The sequence below is a fragment of the Astatotilapia calliptera genome, chromosome 14 (genome assembly GCF_900246225.1).
Source record: "Astatotilapia calliptera chromosome 14, fAstCal1.2, whole genome shotgun sequence".
Classification (NCBI taxonomy): domain Eukaryota; kingdom Metazoa; phylum Chordata; class Actinopteri; order Cichliformes; family Cichlidae; genus Astatotilapia; species Astatotilapia calliptera.
Genome location: NC_039315.1, coordinates 13,116,045 through 13,134,139, shown reverse-complemented (window position 1 = coordinate 13,134,139; position 18,095 = coordinate 13,116,045). Strand labels below are relative to the sequence as shown.

At 41.8% G+C, this 18,095-nt stretch overlaps 1 protein-coding gene across 5 annotated transcripts; it reads left to right on the top strand.

The window, feature by feature from the left end:
• Positions 1-471: 471 nt before the first annotated feature.
• Positions 472-17,733, top strand: sytl2b (synaptotagmin-like 2b). 5 transcript variants are annotated; one of them, XM_026192381.1, is made up of 20 exons: positions 473-569; positions 1,850-2,002; positions 3,455-3,618; positions 3,925-4,036; positions 5,035-5,083; positions 5,178-5,280; positions 5,367-5,772; positions 5,854-6,059; positions 7,470-9,959; positions 11,216-11,329; positions 11,411-11,461; positions 11,758-11,852; positions 11,944-12,060; positions 13,032-13,201; positions 13,646-13,748; positions 13,849-14,010; positions 14,204-14,288; positions 15,995-16,097; positions 16,188-16,393; positions 16,957-17,733. In XM_026192381.1, exons 1-20 carry the CDS (start codon positions 523-525, stop codon positions 17,103-17,105), a joined length of 5,085 nt encoding a protein of 1,694 aa, XP_026048166.1. In that variant the 5' UTR covers positions 473-522; the 3' UTR covers positions 17,106-17,733. The 5 variants fall into 5 exon arrangements, with proteins under 5 accessions (XP_026048167.1, XP_026048170.1, XP_026048166.1 ...); XM_026192383.1 differs by having other exon boundaries at positions 514-667; XM_026192382.1 differs by lacking the exon at positions 11,411-11,461 and having other exon boundaries at positions 472-569.
• Positions 17,734-18,095: the final 362 nt, after the last annotated feature.

The following is an 18,095-nucleotide window of genomic DNA, read 5'->3' as shown; positions in this document are numbered from 1 at the left end:
TTTCCAACCGTTTTTATTTGTGCTCTTCCTAAGCTGAAAACATGAAACCAGGAAGGACTCAGGTGTTGAAACTGTGGCTGTGCCCTGAAACCACATCAGGGTCACCGTGGGAATATTTATGGTCTGCTTACTCCAAATAATTTCACAGCATTCAGAGTGCAGGCGGAAGGGAAAACAGTGCCTTGCTGTAAGCTTGTATTTGAGGTTTGGGCTGTCCTAGAGCCTCGCCTGCCCGTGAGGATGCTCACACCCTTTTGTCAAACAGACCGATGATGTCAACGTGTGTAAACTGGAGACACCTGCTGGACACTACCTGGCATTACACCACTGACTGCATAATTCATTTATATTTAAGTGTTAGATCAGTTAAAATTAAAGCTTGAATTTGACATGAAACACCCAGACATTCACTAAATAAAAATAAATATTTATATAGTTACTGAAAGTCAAATTAAAAACTGCAGCTCATGCTCATCAGATCCTCCCCATGCACGCGCTCTGAGTCCGCCCCCTCCCACGCGCATGTCCGGAGATCCGGCGCATCCAGCAGCAGGAGACCTGTGGAGGAGGTAAAAACTTTATTTCCCGTGTGATTCTCTTTTTTTGTAAAACATGAAGATGGGAAAGACAGAAGCGGGCTGTGAGAAGTCCTCAGGTGTCCTGTAAGGTAGGCAAATATAAAACACAAACAAACGATGTTTTACACTTGTTGAGTTTGAAGTGGAAAGAAAGGAAGTGACACTCTCTGGAGATTTAAGGTAAACCTCTGCCACTCACGTTAATAGGTTAACATGAGACTTCTCAGGTGTGCTTCATTTAAAACCATTTTTTACTCTATGAAACGTTCATGTGCTTAAGTTTGCTCAGCCAAAGAAAACTTTTGCGTCCGCCCTGTTGCTGGTTATCTCTGAAGGAATCATCAGCTGCACAAAGACCAGACGATTCCTCGCGTTACTGTCCAGATGTCAAAGTTTAGTGTTAAAGTATCAGCATCTCTTTCGCTTGATAAACTTTTTTATATAAAAAAAGAGCACACCAGCTAAAGTTTAGCACCACTGATAGAATATTTTTTTTCTCAGGCACCCTTATTACTCTAAACATAATTTGGGTACTTATTAGAGTAACAGTAAATACGTGCCTGTGGCTCATTAATATATATGACTTGCTTATATCAATAGCATCAGTGTGTAAGCAGCTGTTCCCGTGGTTAAGGAGCTGCTTACTTTCCAACCTGACCTCCTTCTTCAAAAAAGTTCCCATATTCAATATCCAGAAATTCACTGTGTGAGCTTCTATAAGATGTGACTATGAAACTACATACAAGCCAAAAAATAACAGGAGCCCCTGATTTGATCTTTAATATTGATGGTTTTGTAGGTTTAACCTTCTGTGTAAACCTTGTTAAACCTCCATCAGTCACATGATAGAACCATAGCAGTGCACTAGAAGTTTAAAGCAGCTTAAGGCAGCTATATACTTGGGTAAAGTAGAAAATATAGGAGCTACAGCTTTAACAATAACTCCTCTAATGGAATTATTTTCATTGCTTTAAATACTGGACCGGCTTCTGGTTTAAATTGGAAAAAATGGGCTCCACGTCACTCTTAATGAGAAGCCTGCTGTATAGAGGGGTAGCTGCATAGACAGTGACCACCCTCATTAACTTCTAATGCAAACCCAGTCATTTTGTTCTATAAGCAGACCTGAAATATTAAAGAAACCACTTAGATCAGAGAAGAGCTTCTAGGTGTCACTGCTGGTAGTCCTTCAAGGGGTAAAGAGTTAAGGGTACAGCTCTAAACTTTGAGAACTTTACAGGATCTGAATTAACTGCTGTATACTTTGACAGAACCAGCAACCATTTCCACACCTGTCCGCTGAGAAAAGCAGGAGAAGGAACCATGATAGACCTGAGCCACCTGACGGAGGAGGAGCAGGCGATGATCATGACGGTGCTGAAGAGGGATGCTGAACTGAAGAAGGCAGAGGAGGAGAGAGTCAGGTTGAAATTTGAGTCTCAGTCACGTATGACGATATGAAGTCATATTTTTGGGCGTCCTTTAAGCCACTGTTTACTCGCGTGTCGCTGCTTGGCTCTGTTCTTGACATGCGCTGAGACATTTTGGGCTGACTCTTAAGTTAATGTCATGTTGTTGAGCTAATGTCATTTTATTGATTTAATAAGAACTCCCAAGTCCCTCTGTCACCCGTTCTGTGAGAAGAGGCCTTTGTCGGATCGTCAAAATAATATTTGTCTGCTCATAATCCAATAACACAGTAACAGCTTGGCTGGACACAGACGCTGCCTCCGTAGCTGAGAAACCTCAATGTGAGATGAGCAATTAGATTACAGCCAAGTCCACACGTGGGAGAGGATCATGCTGGTCTGATGGACAGGAATAGAAACCCTTAAAGGCCTCAGTGATGGGAGATGCATCAAGAGTGTCGAACGTGATGGGGAAAAGAAGTTTAATTTGGTCATATCTTTTTAGGACTTTTAAAACAATTGACATCTGCTGTTTCCCTGTCGTCTTAGCACCTTCGGGCGGGGTCAGAACTTCCTCACTGTGCATATTCAGGGTGTGTGAAGACAAACAAGAAGCTCACATCTTCTCTGGCCTCTCCCATGTCCTGAAACAAAAGTGCACACTTCGTCTTTCAAATTGCAACCATGCGTGCAAACTATCAAAAATCCCCGATGCTGTGTACCCTGTTTTGATTTCATTTTCAAAAATCGAGAATGCCATCAAACAGCGTGCTTTTTGTTGTGGCCTTAATGCAATTGGCCGGCCTGACTTTTTCCATCAGCGGGGGGCTGAATGCTCACTGTGTCTCGGCCAGTCTAGTGTAAAAGGATTAAGCCAACAGTCTGTAATAATGTGCTACCCTTTTTTCACATGACCACCGAGTTCCTCTGTGAAGGAGGAAAGATGAGTTGGAGCAGTCAGCTCAAGGCGGAGGAATTTTTTTGTTCCCTCTTTGATTCAATTTAAAGTTGATGGAAATGTTTTCCGAATTCCTGCACAGTAAAATCAGAAGCTTATCATTAGCTTAAGCTTAAATCTGAAAAATGCTTCACACGATTAAAAACACAAAAGAGAATTTGTGTTATGTTGATTGCATTGTGAACACCTTTAAAAGATTTTTGGGAGTTTGTCTGTCCTTTCTGCGCTCTTGGCTTTGTATTTCACCCCATATTTGCAGGTTAGTCCTGCTCAAAGTGAATTAAAATGGTGTCAGATTTTTCATTCAGTGCAACCGAAAGCGAGCATTGTCTCGCTTTTGCTCTTTTTTTGTGTCTGTAGCCATTCAGCAAGACGTGCCACTCAGCTAGGATTAACACACTGCATAAAAGAACTAGAAATTATACAGAAAAAACCTCTCCACTTGAGCGTTTTCACTTCATTTCTCTTTTGTGTATGTCTATTTTATTCTTTTTATTATATCCTAACAGGAAACTGGAGGACATAGTAAACAATACCTCCCAGTCTGACGCTAAACTGAAGTACCTGACAGGAGAGTGGTTTTACGAGGCCAAGTCACGCAGACACAGGGACAAGATCCACGGCTCGGAAATCATTCTGGCTTCCATGAAACAAGGAAAAGCGGCTAGTTTAGGTCTGCTCATTCTGCACTGTTCGCTAAGAGTTTTAAATGCACATTTCGTGCTCAGGGGAAAAAAACTTTTCCTCTTTTTGACCACAGCACCCTGTTATCACAACAGAGGCAAGTACAGATTTTACTGATCTGCTGGATTTAAATGTTTTAGCCTTTCGGAGGTAAATACATACAGAGTGCTGAGGTCAGAAATGAGGCCAGGAAAGAATTCCCTCTCAACGTGTGGTGAAAATCAGAATTATTCTGCTTCATCAACCTGGACAGTGTTGTTATTCACAGACTTTTCCAAACCTCTCTCTCCTGCAGATGGTTCTCTTAGACTTGACAGACCCAAGGTCGCGAGCAGTCGAGCTTCAGACATTGTTCCTCCACTGAAACCTGCCAGACAGCTGGAAGCAGAGCAGCCACAGCAGATTAGGTAAGCAGTTGTTTCCTATAGTGCTGTGCAATACTGCAAATGTTATTATGTCAACACAAAAAGGTTCAGGCATTTCTCATGTTTGAGGTCTATTCAATGATGTCCAAAACAAACTGTATATAAAAAAATTACAAGTATTGATCCTGCCGTGCTAATATCGATCTGATACCAGTACCAGCTTCACTGTGACTCGAGAAACAGACCGCGAAGGATGCGTTCACATGTAACGCTACCAGACACTGATATTATCACTTGAGGCTGAACCAGCTCTGTTTATCTCTCTCATCACCCTGTCAGTGTGAATATGTACTCGGAGTCTTGTGACTCAGCCTGTGTAAACATAGGTGGTGCTGACAAGGAATACATCTGTTTTATAGCCAGGCAGCGGCTACTGTACCTTCTGGGCAAAGTGTTTAACTCGATAAAACTCTCAGAGCAATTACTCCGATTGGGACATTACGAGATGTTGTTGTTATGTTTGAAATTAAGTTATGCAAAAAAAAAATGTCAGGATCGTCCTATCCTGTGGTTCTAATTTGAATGAGAAGATTGTTTTTTATTGTAAGACCTTTTGTTAATATAAGACTGGATTAGTCACACAGTTGACTGTGTAGTGAAGTCACTTTGTGCCACACATTCAGCACACTTCTGTTATAGTGCAGTCAATATTTGACTTAGCCCCTCTCAGGTATTTGCACTCTGACAGTGTTGGTTTGCAGTGCATTTATTTCCCATTGCTTCGTTACATCACATGAGATTTAAACGCATTTAAATGAATTGCATTAGATTAATTTAATTCAGCCACAACATAGACATGTCGCAAGTGTTGTCTCATATGTTTGCTCCTTTGATGTTTGGGTGGTTTGGATGGGCAGACATCTTTTGCTTCTTTAATGTCATTACTCTTTACTGTCGCGAGTCCCAGTCATGCACGGTGTTGTTTACATATTAGATTAAAAATACACCCATTTTTTTTTTTTTTTATTCTTTTTTCCCAGTGATGCAGAAAAAGAGAATCAAAGTTCAGGGATTCGTTCCCCGAGAATGGTACGTGTTGAAAAACAGGCTGGACTTTCTTCTTTCCATTTCTTTTTTCCTGTTGTAGAGTTAACAGCGCATTTCATTCTTTTCTGTCTTCAAGCCGAGGCATAACCCTTTTAACCGTGCTTCCCTTGTTGTTGTTGAGCCTCCTGAAAATAATCATTACCTGTCAGCCAGTCGAGACCAGGAGTCACTGGAGACAGGTCTGAACTGAAATTTGAACATACAGATCTTTGCGGGGCTATCTGAGGGTATCCCGCAGTGAGCCTCTTATCTTTTCTGTCCTCAGAGCCCGTCTCTCCACTGAAGAATCACCCAGCAGGTGAGGCCAATCAGACATCAGAGGGCTCCTCTGTAGGTTTTAGGCCAGTGCCAAAGAAGAGGACCTTTCTCTCCAGACGTCCTCTCAGTCCGTCTGAAAGCAACGGCCTGGGGTTGGATGCTCAGCCGGGGTCAGCGGGGATTATTCCTACACCACGACGGAGGCTGCAGCGGGGATCCAGCGGGAGCTCTAATCAGTCTGGCCTGAAGAGCCAAGATGAAATGCCTCAAAGAAGTGCAGTGTCTAATCAGGTAGCCCGGTCATCCACATCTGCAGATGAAAACTCCTTGCAGTCACTGTGTGACAACTCTCAGGTTTCCTCCAATTCAAGTCTGGAAAGACAGAGAAACCCAGCTTCTATAACAAGAGACAGGTCAGTGGGAAACTTATACTGGGAACCTGTAATTAAACGTTTGCATCCTTCCACTGTAACTCACAACCTGTATATTTTCAGAGTGTCCAGATACACAAGAAGTGATGCGTCCACTGAGACGGGACCATCGCAGAGGAGTGAAGAACGAGATGACCAACCTCAAAGAGAGCTTCCACCTTTGAATTTTGTCACGCTGCCTACCACCAACATTCAGGACAAAGAAAACAACAGCCGTGTGGGGCCAGCGATGAGGCAGGAGGAGCTGAGTTTGCCCCAAAACATTGTGGGTAAGTTCAGTAACAAGGTACGACAGGGCAGGGCTTTCAGGCATGTATTCCTCTTTCAAGGATTGGAGGAGATGAAAAGAGGTGAAAGTTTAAAAAAAAAATGAATAAAATCAGAGAAAAGTCTGAAAAACTGACATTTTTTGGGGGGAAATATTGTTTTTTCATTCTTCATCTTTTATTTATCTTGTGACCCCGAGTGTATCTTCCATTCTGGTATTTTCCTCTGTTTGTCTGCTACAGACAGACGATTAATCTTTTTTTTTCCCCACTTCAGCCAATGTCCAAAAATTTAACAGAAGATAATATATCGTAATTCCAGCAAATCCAATTTAACTCCACTGGGGACGACTATCTAACATACTGATTTGTAGCAAGTATAATAAACACAATATTCACCATTTGAATATTTAAGTACTAAGATTCAAGAATGAGCTCTAAACCATAATTAGGAAAATAAGATTATCTGAATGTATTGGGCAATAAAACAAATATAAGACACAATTAAAAGGGGCGATCGCCTGAATGAAAAATCGAGGGTTTGCTAAGGTCAGCAAGTTTTATCACCCTCTTAAAATGTTGTTAAAATGTTTTACTTTAGACTAAATATGAAATCACACTGCCATCAATATAGCAACACCGCAAAGTTATACTGCTATATGAGGTCCATTTCCCCTTCAGGGTCATCTTATTTTCCGCCTCTGCAAGCTTCCAGCACTCCTACAGTACGCAAGCACTCCTCATGCACTCACACATCTGTGATTTCACCAGAAATTTAACCTCAAATTCAGGTTTAAGGTAACCCGACATTCATGCCGGCGATCATCACCGGTGAAGGAGAGTCTAAACTTGAAGGCGACACATCAAATTAGGAGCTTATCTGAGAGAGAGTCAGTGTTTTGCTTTGTTTTTCACATTTTCTCTACTGTGTGCTGTGAATTTAGTGAGTCAATGTTGAACTCTCCTGTAATGTACCAGGGCAGCTGAAGGAGAACATTGCACCGGCTTATAACAGATAAAAGAAAGAGACAAATTCGGCTCCCACCAACTTAAAGATGAGAAATTTGAAGGTCAGAACCTTTGGGGGCCTTTAAACTTAACTTAATGTGTCAAAACTTCAGGAGATCCAGCAAGCATCACAGTGACAAGTGATTAGAACTTGACTTCTGTAGAGTGACTTTAAAAACACAGGAGTGCTGGAATAAGTCCAGAGGTGAACAAGGAGAAGACCTTGAAGGGCAGAGAGCTGAAATTGAAGTCAGAAATGCTTTTTCCTCAGTGGGTTGTAGCGCTCTTTGGTCACACCTTGTACACTAATACTGTTTTATTTATTCATTAAATTGATGTTGTAATCCCGCCGCTTATTGAAGTAGAGCCAAGTATCTAATTCTATTTCCCCACGTTGCTTTTTAGATCCAGATCTCCCTGTATCCTATGATCTCAACTTCGTTGATAAGTCTCATCAGCAAACCCAGAGGTCAAATCATGCAAATGTGTTTAAGCTATCCACTCAGGCCACCAGTCCCACTGGTGAGGATGAGGAATCCATTGCAAAGGTGCTGGAGTGGTTCAGCCGCAGCACGGACAGCAGCGATTGGCTAAATTCAGACGATCCAGTGGTTACAAAGAGCCCTGACAAACATGTGGAAGTTAGTAGATTAAGAGCTGAGGATTTATTGTCGAAAGATGCTGTGGATATGATAAGTGACAGGAAAAAGGAAACGCTTGAAACAAAGAGGAATCATTTACAAAGACAGATCAACAATGACAAAGAGCTTAGAGCCGCTGACAGAAGAGGCAGCAAGGAAGTGATTGAATCACAAGAGGAGGTGAAGACGGGTACCAGAGAGAGAATGCATTCACAAGATGTGAAAGACGATGCCGATGAAAGCCAACCACCTAAAATATCTCATCTGAAGTCGTTCTGGGAGAAAAGCAATACAGGCCCTAAAATACTCATTGGGAAGTCGGTCTCGTCTGGCGACAAAGGTCAAAAATCTGCTCAGCTGACGACAGAGAAAAGGTCTGATATGGCGTTGGTTCCTGGAATATACAGCGGGAATGAGATTTATGATAAATACGCTTCAAATCCAAGTGATGAAAGAGAGCAGCAGCTGCTAATCACTACAGATGTAGGAGAGAGTGTTCATTTAAATAACCACCAGCAAGCAGACAATCTGGTGATTAATTTGCCCCAAGAGGGTAATGATGATTCAACATACAAGTCAGATTATTTGATGTTGCTGTCCAGTGAGAGAAGAGGTTCAGATGCTGAGGTTTTTTGCACAACAAGAGCACCGGCAAGGACGGGCATCAGTCCAGAGTCTGAGAGCATCTTTTTAATCAAACCTGACAGCTTTTCTGAACCAAGAGAAGTCCTGCTGCCAGAAGAGCTCTCAAAAAGTCTCCCCGTGTCTCAGCTGGATACAGACCTTCTAACAAGGGCCAGCCTGGATTCTGAGAAGCTCTGTTTAACCAGAAACAATGTGTACATGGACTATAAGCAACCTGGGAATGATGTGCAGATCACCACAAAAGCACAAATTCAAAGAGGTTCAGGTGAGGATAAAAGCATTCATTCGAGCATGTCTCCAAAAAGAAAAGAGGACTCATCCAATAAAGACAGGACTAACAGTCCTCATCTAAATAGGCAGGCGTTGCAAAACCAAGAAAGCACTGCAGAGCGAATAAAGCAGCTCAAATCCTTCTGGGAGCAGGAGAGGAACAAGCCCATGTTTTATACCGGCAAACCTAGAGCTTTCGGAGATGGTAAGGTGGCTCGTGGAGCAAATCAGGCGAAACTGAATAAAAGATTCACAAAATCAGAATATGACCTGAGGTCAATTGGCAATGAGTCAGGCAGTGACGATGAAAACTATGACAAAAATCATCAAAATTTTTCTATTATGCCGCTGAATCAGAGAATAGACAAGCTGTCTCCGAGCCTCGGCACAAGCCGGGCCCAGTTTAACACTCTACGCGAGTTCTGGGATGAGGCCACATCAGACTCCAAGGGATCATTTTCCTTTGACAAACCCAAAAGCCCCAAAAGGAAAGAGGGAATAAGTGCTCAGCTGTCGTCTCAGGACGTAAAGGTTGTTGATCCAGAGATTTACAGACTATCCTCTGCTGTCGAGAAAACAAGACCAGCCGTGATGAAATCATCTCCACCTCCTCTGAATCGATCAAAGTCGCCACATGACAGACAGACGGGCTCTGGGTCCAGAGCACTGGGTGATGGCAAAAACAACCCACCTAATTATAACTCAACTGAGTCAGGCCAACAAAGATTGTCCAGAAAGAGCTCAAAAGATTCCAGCAGAGAGGAGAAAACTTCAAAACCACAAAACAGCTCAGGAAAAGAGAGTCGTATTCCTAAGAGCAGAAAAGACAGCTTTGGTTGTTCGAGCAGTCGGGGTAATTCTATGCGCCGCGCCACCAGCATGTTCGCTTTGAGCATTCCCGATGAAAAAGATCAAAGCAAACTGAAAATGGATGTCAGCCCTGTTCACTCTCAGAGCAGAAAGCAAAGGCAGAACCCTGAGAAAGCTATAGTGCCGAGACGATCAGAGGAAACGGAGGCTCTGACTCCACGAGCACGCGCCTTTGTTCCTAGAGACTACCGGCACTACCTGGGGATGACGGATAAGACCAGCGTCCACACCTCACTCGCTCCGGCCGTGAAGGACGAGGGGTCAGAGGGCAAATCTGGGTATGAACTGGATCTGACTGGGCCGGTGAGGGCCAGCACACCGGTTAGCTCTGAGGAGCGATACAGCAGGAAGGTCAACAAGATGAGTCAACGCCCCCTGTGGGCAAACTACAGCAGCTCAGACACTGGCCAGGAGTCCTCTGTGAGCAGCACGTCAGAAACCTGGTCCAACTCGAGAAACAGTTCAAATCGTAAGCACCAGTTTTCAATCTGATGTTTTTACTTTCTACTGCAACTCAAAACAAGAACTTCTCTCTAAAATACATGTCGTCATAAAGTGTTTTTTTTTCTTTCCTTCAGCTACAGTTATGCTTGAGAAAATAGTGGTTGAACAGTGCACTGCAACTGCTATGACCTTGTGATATCGTTACCTTTTGAAATGGGTCATTTGAATAGCCCAGACAGAGACTGTCTATAAGTAGAATACAACCAGCAGTCCCTGCTTCAGAGAGACGCATCGCAGACCAGGTGTGCTCATGTAAATTACAGTAAATCCAAGGTGGCCCGGGATTGTTTGAAGATGGATTATCCTCGCGTCAGGTGATCCGTAGCAACCTATGGGTGACATCTGCAAATAGTACCAGTGGGTTGCTGGAAACATTTAAAGAAATTGAAATGAATTAGTTTGCATAAAATAAACCAGAAAATAAATAAACGAGCATCCCTCCCATTCATCGCAAATATCAATCTAATTTTTTTCAACAGCTGTTTTGTGTAGGTCGTACTCCTGTGTGTACACTCCGATACAGTTTGTCATCATGGCTTGGATCCAGCTGTGTCCTTGACATTGTGTCCGTGTCGGGTTATCTGTGTTGGCAACAGCAAATCTCAGTAAACAGACTGTGTACCTGCAGTCAGCTGTCTGTGTTTAATTTGTGGGCTGGGTAACTTAATTAAAAAGCAAAAACAAAACAACATTTCACCAACAGTAGTTTTATAGTGCTATATAGTATTCTTCAAACCTCAAACCTTGAATTGTTTAAAGGTTAATTTCTTTTCTTCTGTATTTTCATTATTACCTCATTGTAAACCTCAAACTTCAAATACTTCGATTTTCATTTGTGGATTCAAAGTAAATGGAGCTGCAATAATCAGCTGATCAAAAGCTGTTTCATAATCAGCTGTCAAAGATTAGCAGATTAGCCTCTTGTCTTTGCATTGCAATGCCGTTAACCGAAAAACACTGTAGTGGGATACTGTGATTGCCATTTTTCACATGCTTCTGGGTTTTTTTTCCTAGAACAGTTTAAAAATATTTCAGACTATTTATCATTCAAATAAGAATAGATAAACCTTATTTATACCTTTTGTCAAGTCTAAAAGTTTCCTCCACGCATCCAGGATCCAGACGACAGCCATTAATCAGTGCCCTTAATTTGCTTCATGGTGCTTTCTCAGCTTTCAAGACCATTAATCAGTTAATCAGAGCGTTTTCCGCTGATTGCAGGTGAAAATGATGACTGTGACCAAAATCCTGTAAGGAAAGCACTGCGGCGAGCAGAAGCACGGCCCAAAAATCTGGCTAAAAGTATGGAGGATATCACCGCATCATTATCACCACGTGAGCATGTTCTCAATGCTAAAGCCCGAATCTTCCATTTGTAGACACAATTTGAGATGACTGTAATTCTGTTTCTCCAAGGACAAGAAAGAAGACAGGACTCAACTTCTGACCTCAGGCGCGTTAACGATGGTAGAAACTGCCTTTTTCCTTTCAGAAAGGATTTTATTGCCAAATGTTGAGCAGATTTACAACATTAGGAACTTTATGCGAGACATGATAAGACAAATACTTATCTTATTTTATCCTTCTGAGAACCAAGGGAAAAAAGTTAATCTCTCAGTTTAACTTTTTCTCTGATTTTTGTGTCTACTACAGAGGACATGCATAATTAGGCTGGGTCTCCGGAGGATATACATTTTCTTGCGATCATAGCGGAAATTTAATCAGTATTTTAATCTTCTGCTTCCCAACTAACCACGCTCTAGCTTCTGTTATCGCATCACCCTCCTCGGCCTTATTTTCGGATCCAGACCACCTGAAGAAGATGAGCAAATCAGTTCCTTCATTCTTACAGAAGGAGGTAAAATGACTTCTTGCATCTTTTAGTCCTGTAGAAAAAAGCCTGCACTGCATCTTCGAGCACAGAGCTTTGTTTGCTGTCTGTGTTGTAGGATCCTGGCGAAACCACTGACTCCACCTGCGAGGACAGTTACCCCCGAGAAAGACTAATAATGGGCAGCTCAATGTCTAACCTCACCATCTCTTCTGGCAGGCCGTCTGTGTCTTCTGTATGTTTATACACAGCAGAATGCATCGCTTTGCATGCGCATTTTTCCCATTCACTTATCTCTCACTTTAACTGCGCTGCTTCTTGGCTTTAAGCTGAACTAGAGAAACCTTTTTCCACAACAAAAGCTTTAAATTAACAATACAGGTGTACTGAAGGCTGCATTCCACTTAGCATTCATGCTATTGCTGGCACAGCCGCCAACATGTCGTGGCCTACAGTGATACACTGACCTCATTCTTTTGTAAACTTTGTTTAATATGAGCATTAATCATCAGTTTTCTTATACTTTGAATATTATGTGAAGTAGAATATCTCCAGTTGTATTGATACTGACATAAATAAATGTTTCTACCACCACTGCCCCCATGTCGGGATGACAGCCAGAATCAGAAAGATCCCAAAGCTGCCAAGCATCTGTGCACTGCACCTCAGCTGAACAGTGGGAGGCTAACCAGACGTGAGCAGATGTGCATTAGCTAAACAAAGTTGGTCTTCAGCCAAATCTTCATTAGTGAACACTTTTAATCAAGCGTAAATTTAAATTTTGTTGTGATTTTACCACTTCTCAGGCCTTAGGAAGCTCCAGTGAGCCCTGGAGCAACAAATACTGAAATGCTGAGTGAGATATGAGGTTTGTCAAGTAGGGCTTTTTTTAAAGCTTATCCATAGAGATGATTTTAAAGGAGAAAACTGATAGCTCTAAAAGAAATTTGAATCCTCCCCACACCTTAGTGCAGTTCACAGCAACTTTCCAGCGCTAAGGTTTGTAGCACTGATCAGGTCAAAGTATAGAAAAGTGCACTAACAAGAACTCCGGTCACTGTTTGTACCTCACACATTCCTTCTCCGTCTGTACCTGCTGCACAATAAAACTCAATAACCAAAAGCTCAAACATGCATGCATCAGACCGTCTTCTGCTTTGTTTTATAATAAACAATGTTTATCTTCATGTTTGCGTATGCTTTCAGCTAAGTGGAAGTGTGATGACCATGTACAGTGCAGACTTTGCGAATGTGGAGGTCCAGGGAAGCATCCAGTTCTCCATCAACTACGTCCAGCGGCTCAGAGAGTTTCATATTTTTGTGGCCGAGTGCCGAGACTTGGCTGCTGTAGACCCGAAAAGGGGCCGCTCAGATCCGTGAGTGCTACTTCCATACTAGATTATAAACCAATGAAAGGAAACGTGATATTCCTGCATCATGTTTTCACCTGTCCCCACCAAAAAAGGACTCCAGGTTTCTTTTAAGTCACTGTAAAATAATAAAGAGGGGCATATACAGAGTATTGACTGTATATAAGAGATGGCTGTAGCCACTATAGCACTAGCATTTACCTGCAATATAGCAAAGTGGCAAGGTCAGAACAACAGTACATGTGGTTCATGATGTTTCCTCAGCTTTCACTAGAAACTTGAAGTATAAGAAAGTTTTTTTTTTTTCTTAACTTATTGTATTTATCCATTTCTACTATATTCTGTCACCATATCACACAAAAGTTATTATTCATTTTAGCCCATTTTTGGCCACTAACTGTGACTACTTCCTCCATATATTCTGTAAGATTTGTTTTCTTTCCTTTTAAGGTATGTCAAGAGCTACCTGGCGCCCGATAAAGCTAATCTCGGAAAGAGGAAAACATCGGTAAAAAAGAAGACGTTAAACCCGACTTTTAACGAGATCCTCAGAGTAAGAATATGTGGATATTTTACCAACACACAAATATTCCCACACCGTAAATCTTGCCTGACAGCAAATAAAAGCGCCCTGCTCTTTCCTATCCTCCCAGTATCGAGTTCGCATGGAGTATCTCAGGACCCAGACACTCATTCTTTCTGTTTGGCATCATGACACGTTTGGCAAGAACAGTTTCCTGGGCGAGGTAGACGTGGAGCTGTCTAAGTGGGACTTTGACCACACCCAGATGAACTACTTAGCCCTGAAAGCCAGGGTAAGAAAAAAAGATAAACACACACAAAGGCTTCTTTATCTGCGACATTGTTTTCTCATCGCATAAACGCCGGTTTATCTGGAGAATGTGGTCCGTCCGCTCATTTATTTTCCAGAGTCTTGTTTGAGTTGGTTATATCAGCTGTCACATGATGAAGTTTTTGGGTGTTTATGTAATGTCTCCCGTGTCTTAGACGACGCCCACGCTAGCGCCATCAAATGACCGAGGAGAGATGAAACTAGCCATACGTTTCCTGCCACAGATCATCCACAGCGAAGGTCTGCAAGTAATCCTCCTCTGTTTTTTATATTAGATTAGCAGTATTGTTTACAGTAGCACAGCAGCCTCTCTCACCTGTTTGTCAAAGCTTCTGTTATTCTGACATAGAGCCAATCAGAAGAAAGTCGGGTTAAAGGGAGACGTGTTAAAAAAGACTTGTGTAACACCCTGTCCTCACATACATGGGTATTTTTCTTTGCATTTTGACTTTTGAAAAACTTTTTTTGGCTGAAGATTTTCATACTCTGCATTTCCTTCTGTGCGAGGAAACAGATTTTGTCCTATAACGTCAAAGGCATGTGCCTTTTTTCCTTTTCTGACATCAGACTGCACAACACACGCCTCATTTGTTTTATATGAGGCGATTTCCTGCAGTGGCAGACAAAGGGGCGACTGTGGCTCAGGGGGTTGGGAATCGCATCTGTAACCGGAAGGTCGCCGGTTCAATCCCTGGGCTCTCTGTCCTGGTCGTTGTGTCTTTGGGCAAGACACTTTACCCTACTTGCCTACTGGTGTTGGCCAGAGGGGCCGATGGCGCGATATGGCAGCCTCGCTTCTGTCAGTCTGCCCCAGGGCAGCTGTGGCTACAACTGTAGCTTGCCTCCACCAGTGTATGAATGTGAGAGTGAATGAATAGTGGTATTGTAAAGCGCTTTGGGTGCCTTGAAAAGCGCTATATAAATCCAATCCATTATTATTATTATTAAAGGCAAGATTTTAATATCTGCAGTTGCATGAATAGAATATGGATGTCAGTGTTTCCCCTGATGTTTAGGAGAAGTTGAACCTCACTCTTGAGTCAAATGTAAAACTCAAGCCTTCCGCTTGGCTTCTGATTGGCCAAGATTTCTACATCACCAAATGCTTGATGTTTTTAATCTGGATGGAGATATTTTTCACAGTGCTTCTGTTTTTTCTTAAAATGATGAAAGTTGACACCTGCCCATCTAAAAACAAACAAACCATGTAATGTGAACGATAAATAAGAATTATTTTGAACTTCTAATCATGTATGAGTATAAAGGTGGAGTTCTTAAGGAACTCTTTGTTTTGAGTGACCTAGCCAAAGTTTGGACTTAAATCTGATTGGTGTGACCTTAAAAGCCTTTTCATGCTTTAAAACCTTCAACTGTGGCTTGCTTAAAACAATTCTGCAAAGACGAACGAGCCTGAATTCCTCCACAGTGATATGAAAGGCTTATTACCAGTTATCACAAACGCTCGATTGCAGTTCTTGCTGACACGGGTGCCAGAACTAGTTATTAGATTTAGGGGTGTAATTACTTTGCCAGGTAGGTTGGTAAACTCGCCCAGAAGGGTGATGACAATATCCCATCAGCCTTTTGCAGCAGAGGAGTAAAAACTGCATTTTGTATTTCCTTGGGTTATATTTGTCTAATATTTAAAATGTGTTTGATCTGAAACGTTTAACAAATATGACAAATATGTAACAAACCAAAGAAATCGTGCACAGTAAATACTTTTTCACAGCACTATAGCTGACTATCACTGTACAAAGTGTGTGCAAGAATCAACCTAGATTACCAGTTAAATAAAAGCAGGAAAGAAAAGCATCATTTAAATCCAGTAATAAAATGTTATGTATTAACCTCCCTTACTGCAGTATGTTTTAGTTTTTAAGTTCAGTCTTATACTTGTGTAGAAATACCAGAGTCATAAAAATGTAATGTCATTTTCTTTAAAGGTGTAGCTAAAGACAGTTGCAGCACTGGAGAGATTCACATTTGGGTGAAAGAATGCAAGAACCTGCCTCTAATCAGGGCTACCATCGACCCATATGTAAAGTGGTATGCACAGCTGATTCATCTCAAGTTAGTTATTTAAGGGGTTCTTCTGTATTAGTCACGACATGTTTTCTTCTGCCCGCTCATTTGAAGCTTCGTCCTGCCAGACACGAGCAGGAAAAGTCGCCAGAAGACGCGTGTGCTGCGGAGGACGGTGGATCCGGTGTTTAACCACACGATGGTGTATGATGGCATCAGAGAGGCTGATCTAACAGAGGCATGCGTGGAGCTCACTGTGTGGGACCGAGACAGGCTCGCAAGCAACCTGCTGGGGGGCCTGAGGCTGGGGACTGGAACAGGTAGGCTACTGATGGAAGAAGTACTTATGAAAATACGCAACCTGATGAGATACACTCAGCGGCCGCTTCATTAGGTACACCTGTTCAAGCACTGCAAATGCAAATATTGTATTGGCGACACATGGTATCAGCTCGGTGCTTTCAGTCGTGTAGACATCATGAAGACAACCTCTGTTAGATGGGATAGACAAAGTTTCCAGCTGTTGTGAAGTTATTGGAGCTTTGATGTTTACATTATGAGTGAAAGCAGTAAGACTTGCTCATTTTAGTATATATATATGTGAAATGTCTTTAATCTTCAATGCTTTGATCATTCTTGTTGGCTGGTTGCATGCACAGCCTTTATAGTCTGCGAAACATAAAAGTGTGCAGAATGTAATTTTCAAAAACAGAATGACATAATGTGAGTAGTGTTTCTAGATCAAAGTGTGTAGAAAGAAAACAAAGGCTTTATATGATGTAGATAAGAGCTAATTATTCTAAGAAATTTAACAGTTTCATGCTGGAAAGATGATTTTTTTTTTTTTTTTTGGTGCTTTTTTTGTCTCTCTCTCTCTCTGTAGGCAGAAGTTACGGAGCAGTGGTGGACTGGATGGACTCGAGTCCTTATGAGGTGGCGCTGTGGGAGCGCATGATGGCTACCCCGAATGAATGGGTGGAAGCCGTACTCCCGCTGAGAATGCTGAACTCTGCAAAAACCGCTTTCAAATAAATATCTCAAACTGTGACGAGATTACAGACGAGTATAAAGTAAAACTGCTTTTACATTTCAAAGTTTAAAAATAAATGAAAGGCAGCGGAGTGAAACACTGGAGTCATCAGTTTGGCAGAAATTTTACAGAAACCTGTGGGCCACCCAGCATAAAGGTGGTATGAACACTTAGAGAAACCTCTGGAGGGTGAGTTTTGTTTTTAGACTCATATTCTTACACAGCTATGAGAATTAAGAAGAGGATCGACCAATGCCGACATTATTTTTATAATTCCAGCACCTTAAAGTTGTTTGTTCTGTTCTAATGCGACACAGTAACATCACTTTCACCTGGTCTTTTGCCGAACATTAATAAGACACTGGGTATTTTTTATTTGTATTGTTATTTGGAAGAACTTACACTTAGTATATACCACAAGTTATCAATGTTATATCACCTGGAAGTGCCAATATAGCCTTTGTTTACTTAGCTGAGTCTTCAGAAAACATGGCTTCTTGGACTAACAATTATTGACAGTATTTTCAAAAATATAATTCAATCCAAAGACAGATCTCACGTGTGATGAACTGTTAAAGTGCCGTGTTAATTATATTAACCACAAGTGCAATAAAAGACATTTAATACAGATCATTTGAACAAGTCTGTCTTTTTTAATTGTTCAGTAAATTATAAGAAATTTAACATTTAACAGCAGGTTTTTCTTAGTGTTTTTTGTTGAGCTCTGAAATATCTCAACTGTTTTTGTACAACCGTTACAGATGACAACAAGCCAGTGCACTTCTACTGCCGGTCCCAGGCTCAGATAAATGTGGAGGGTTGTCAGTGAAGGTATTTTGTGTAAACTCTATGCTACTGTTGGACAAAACCAAAGGAGGAGGAGTGGGGTGGCGGGTGCTTGGAGGCAGTGAGAGAGAAGGAAAGGTTGGTGTATAGAGGTGGTAGTAGGGATTTTAAAAGTAGCTTTAAATGTAGAGAATTAGCTTATGTGA

Bases quoted from the DNA above. Each gene is read 5' to 3' on its own strand.
- sytl2b (XM_026192381.1), top strand. From the start codon at position 523: ATGTCCGGAGATCCGGCGCATCCAGCAGCAGGAGACCTGTGGAGGAG. The intron at 6,060-7,469 runs GTAAGTTCAGTA...GTTGCTTTTTAG, and splicing joins TTTGCCCCAAAACATTGTGG to ATCCAGATCTCCCTGTATCC. The intron at 14,289-15,994 runs GTCTGCAAGTAA...TTTTCTTTAAAG, and splicing joins ACAGATCATCCACAGCGAAG to GTGTAGCTAAAGACAGTTGC.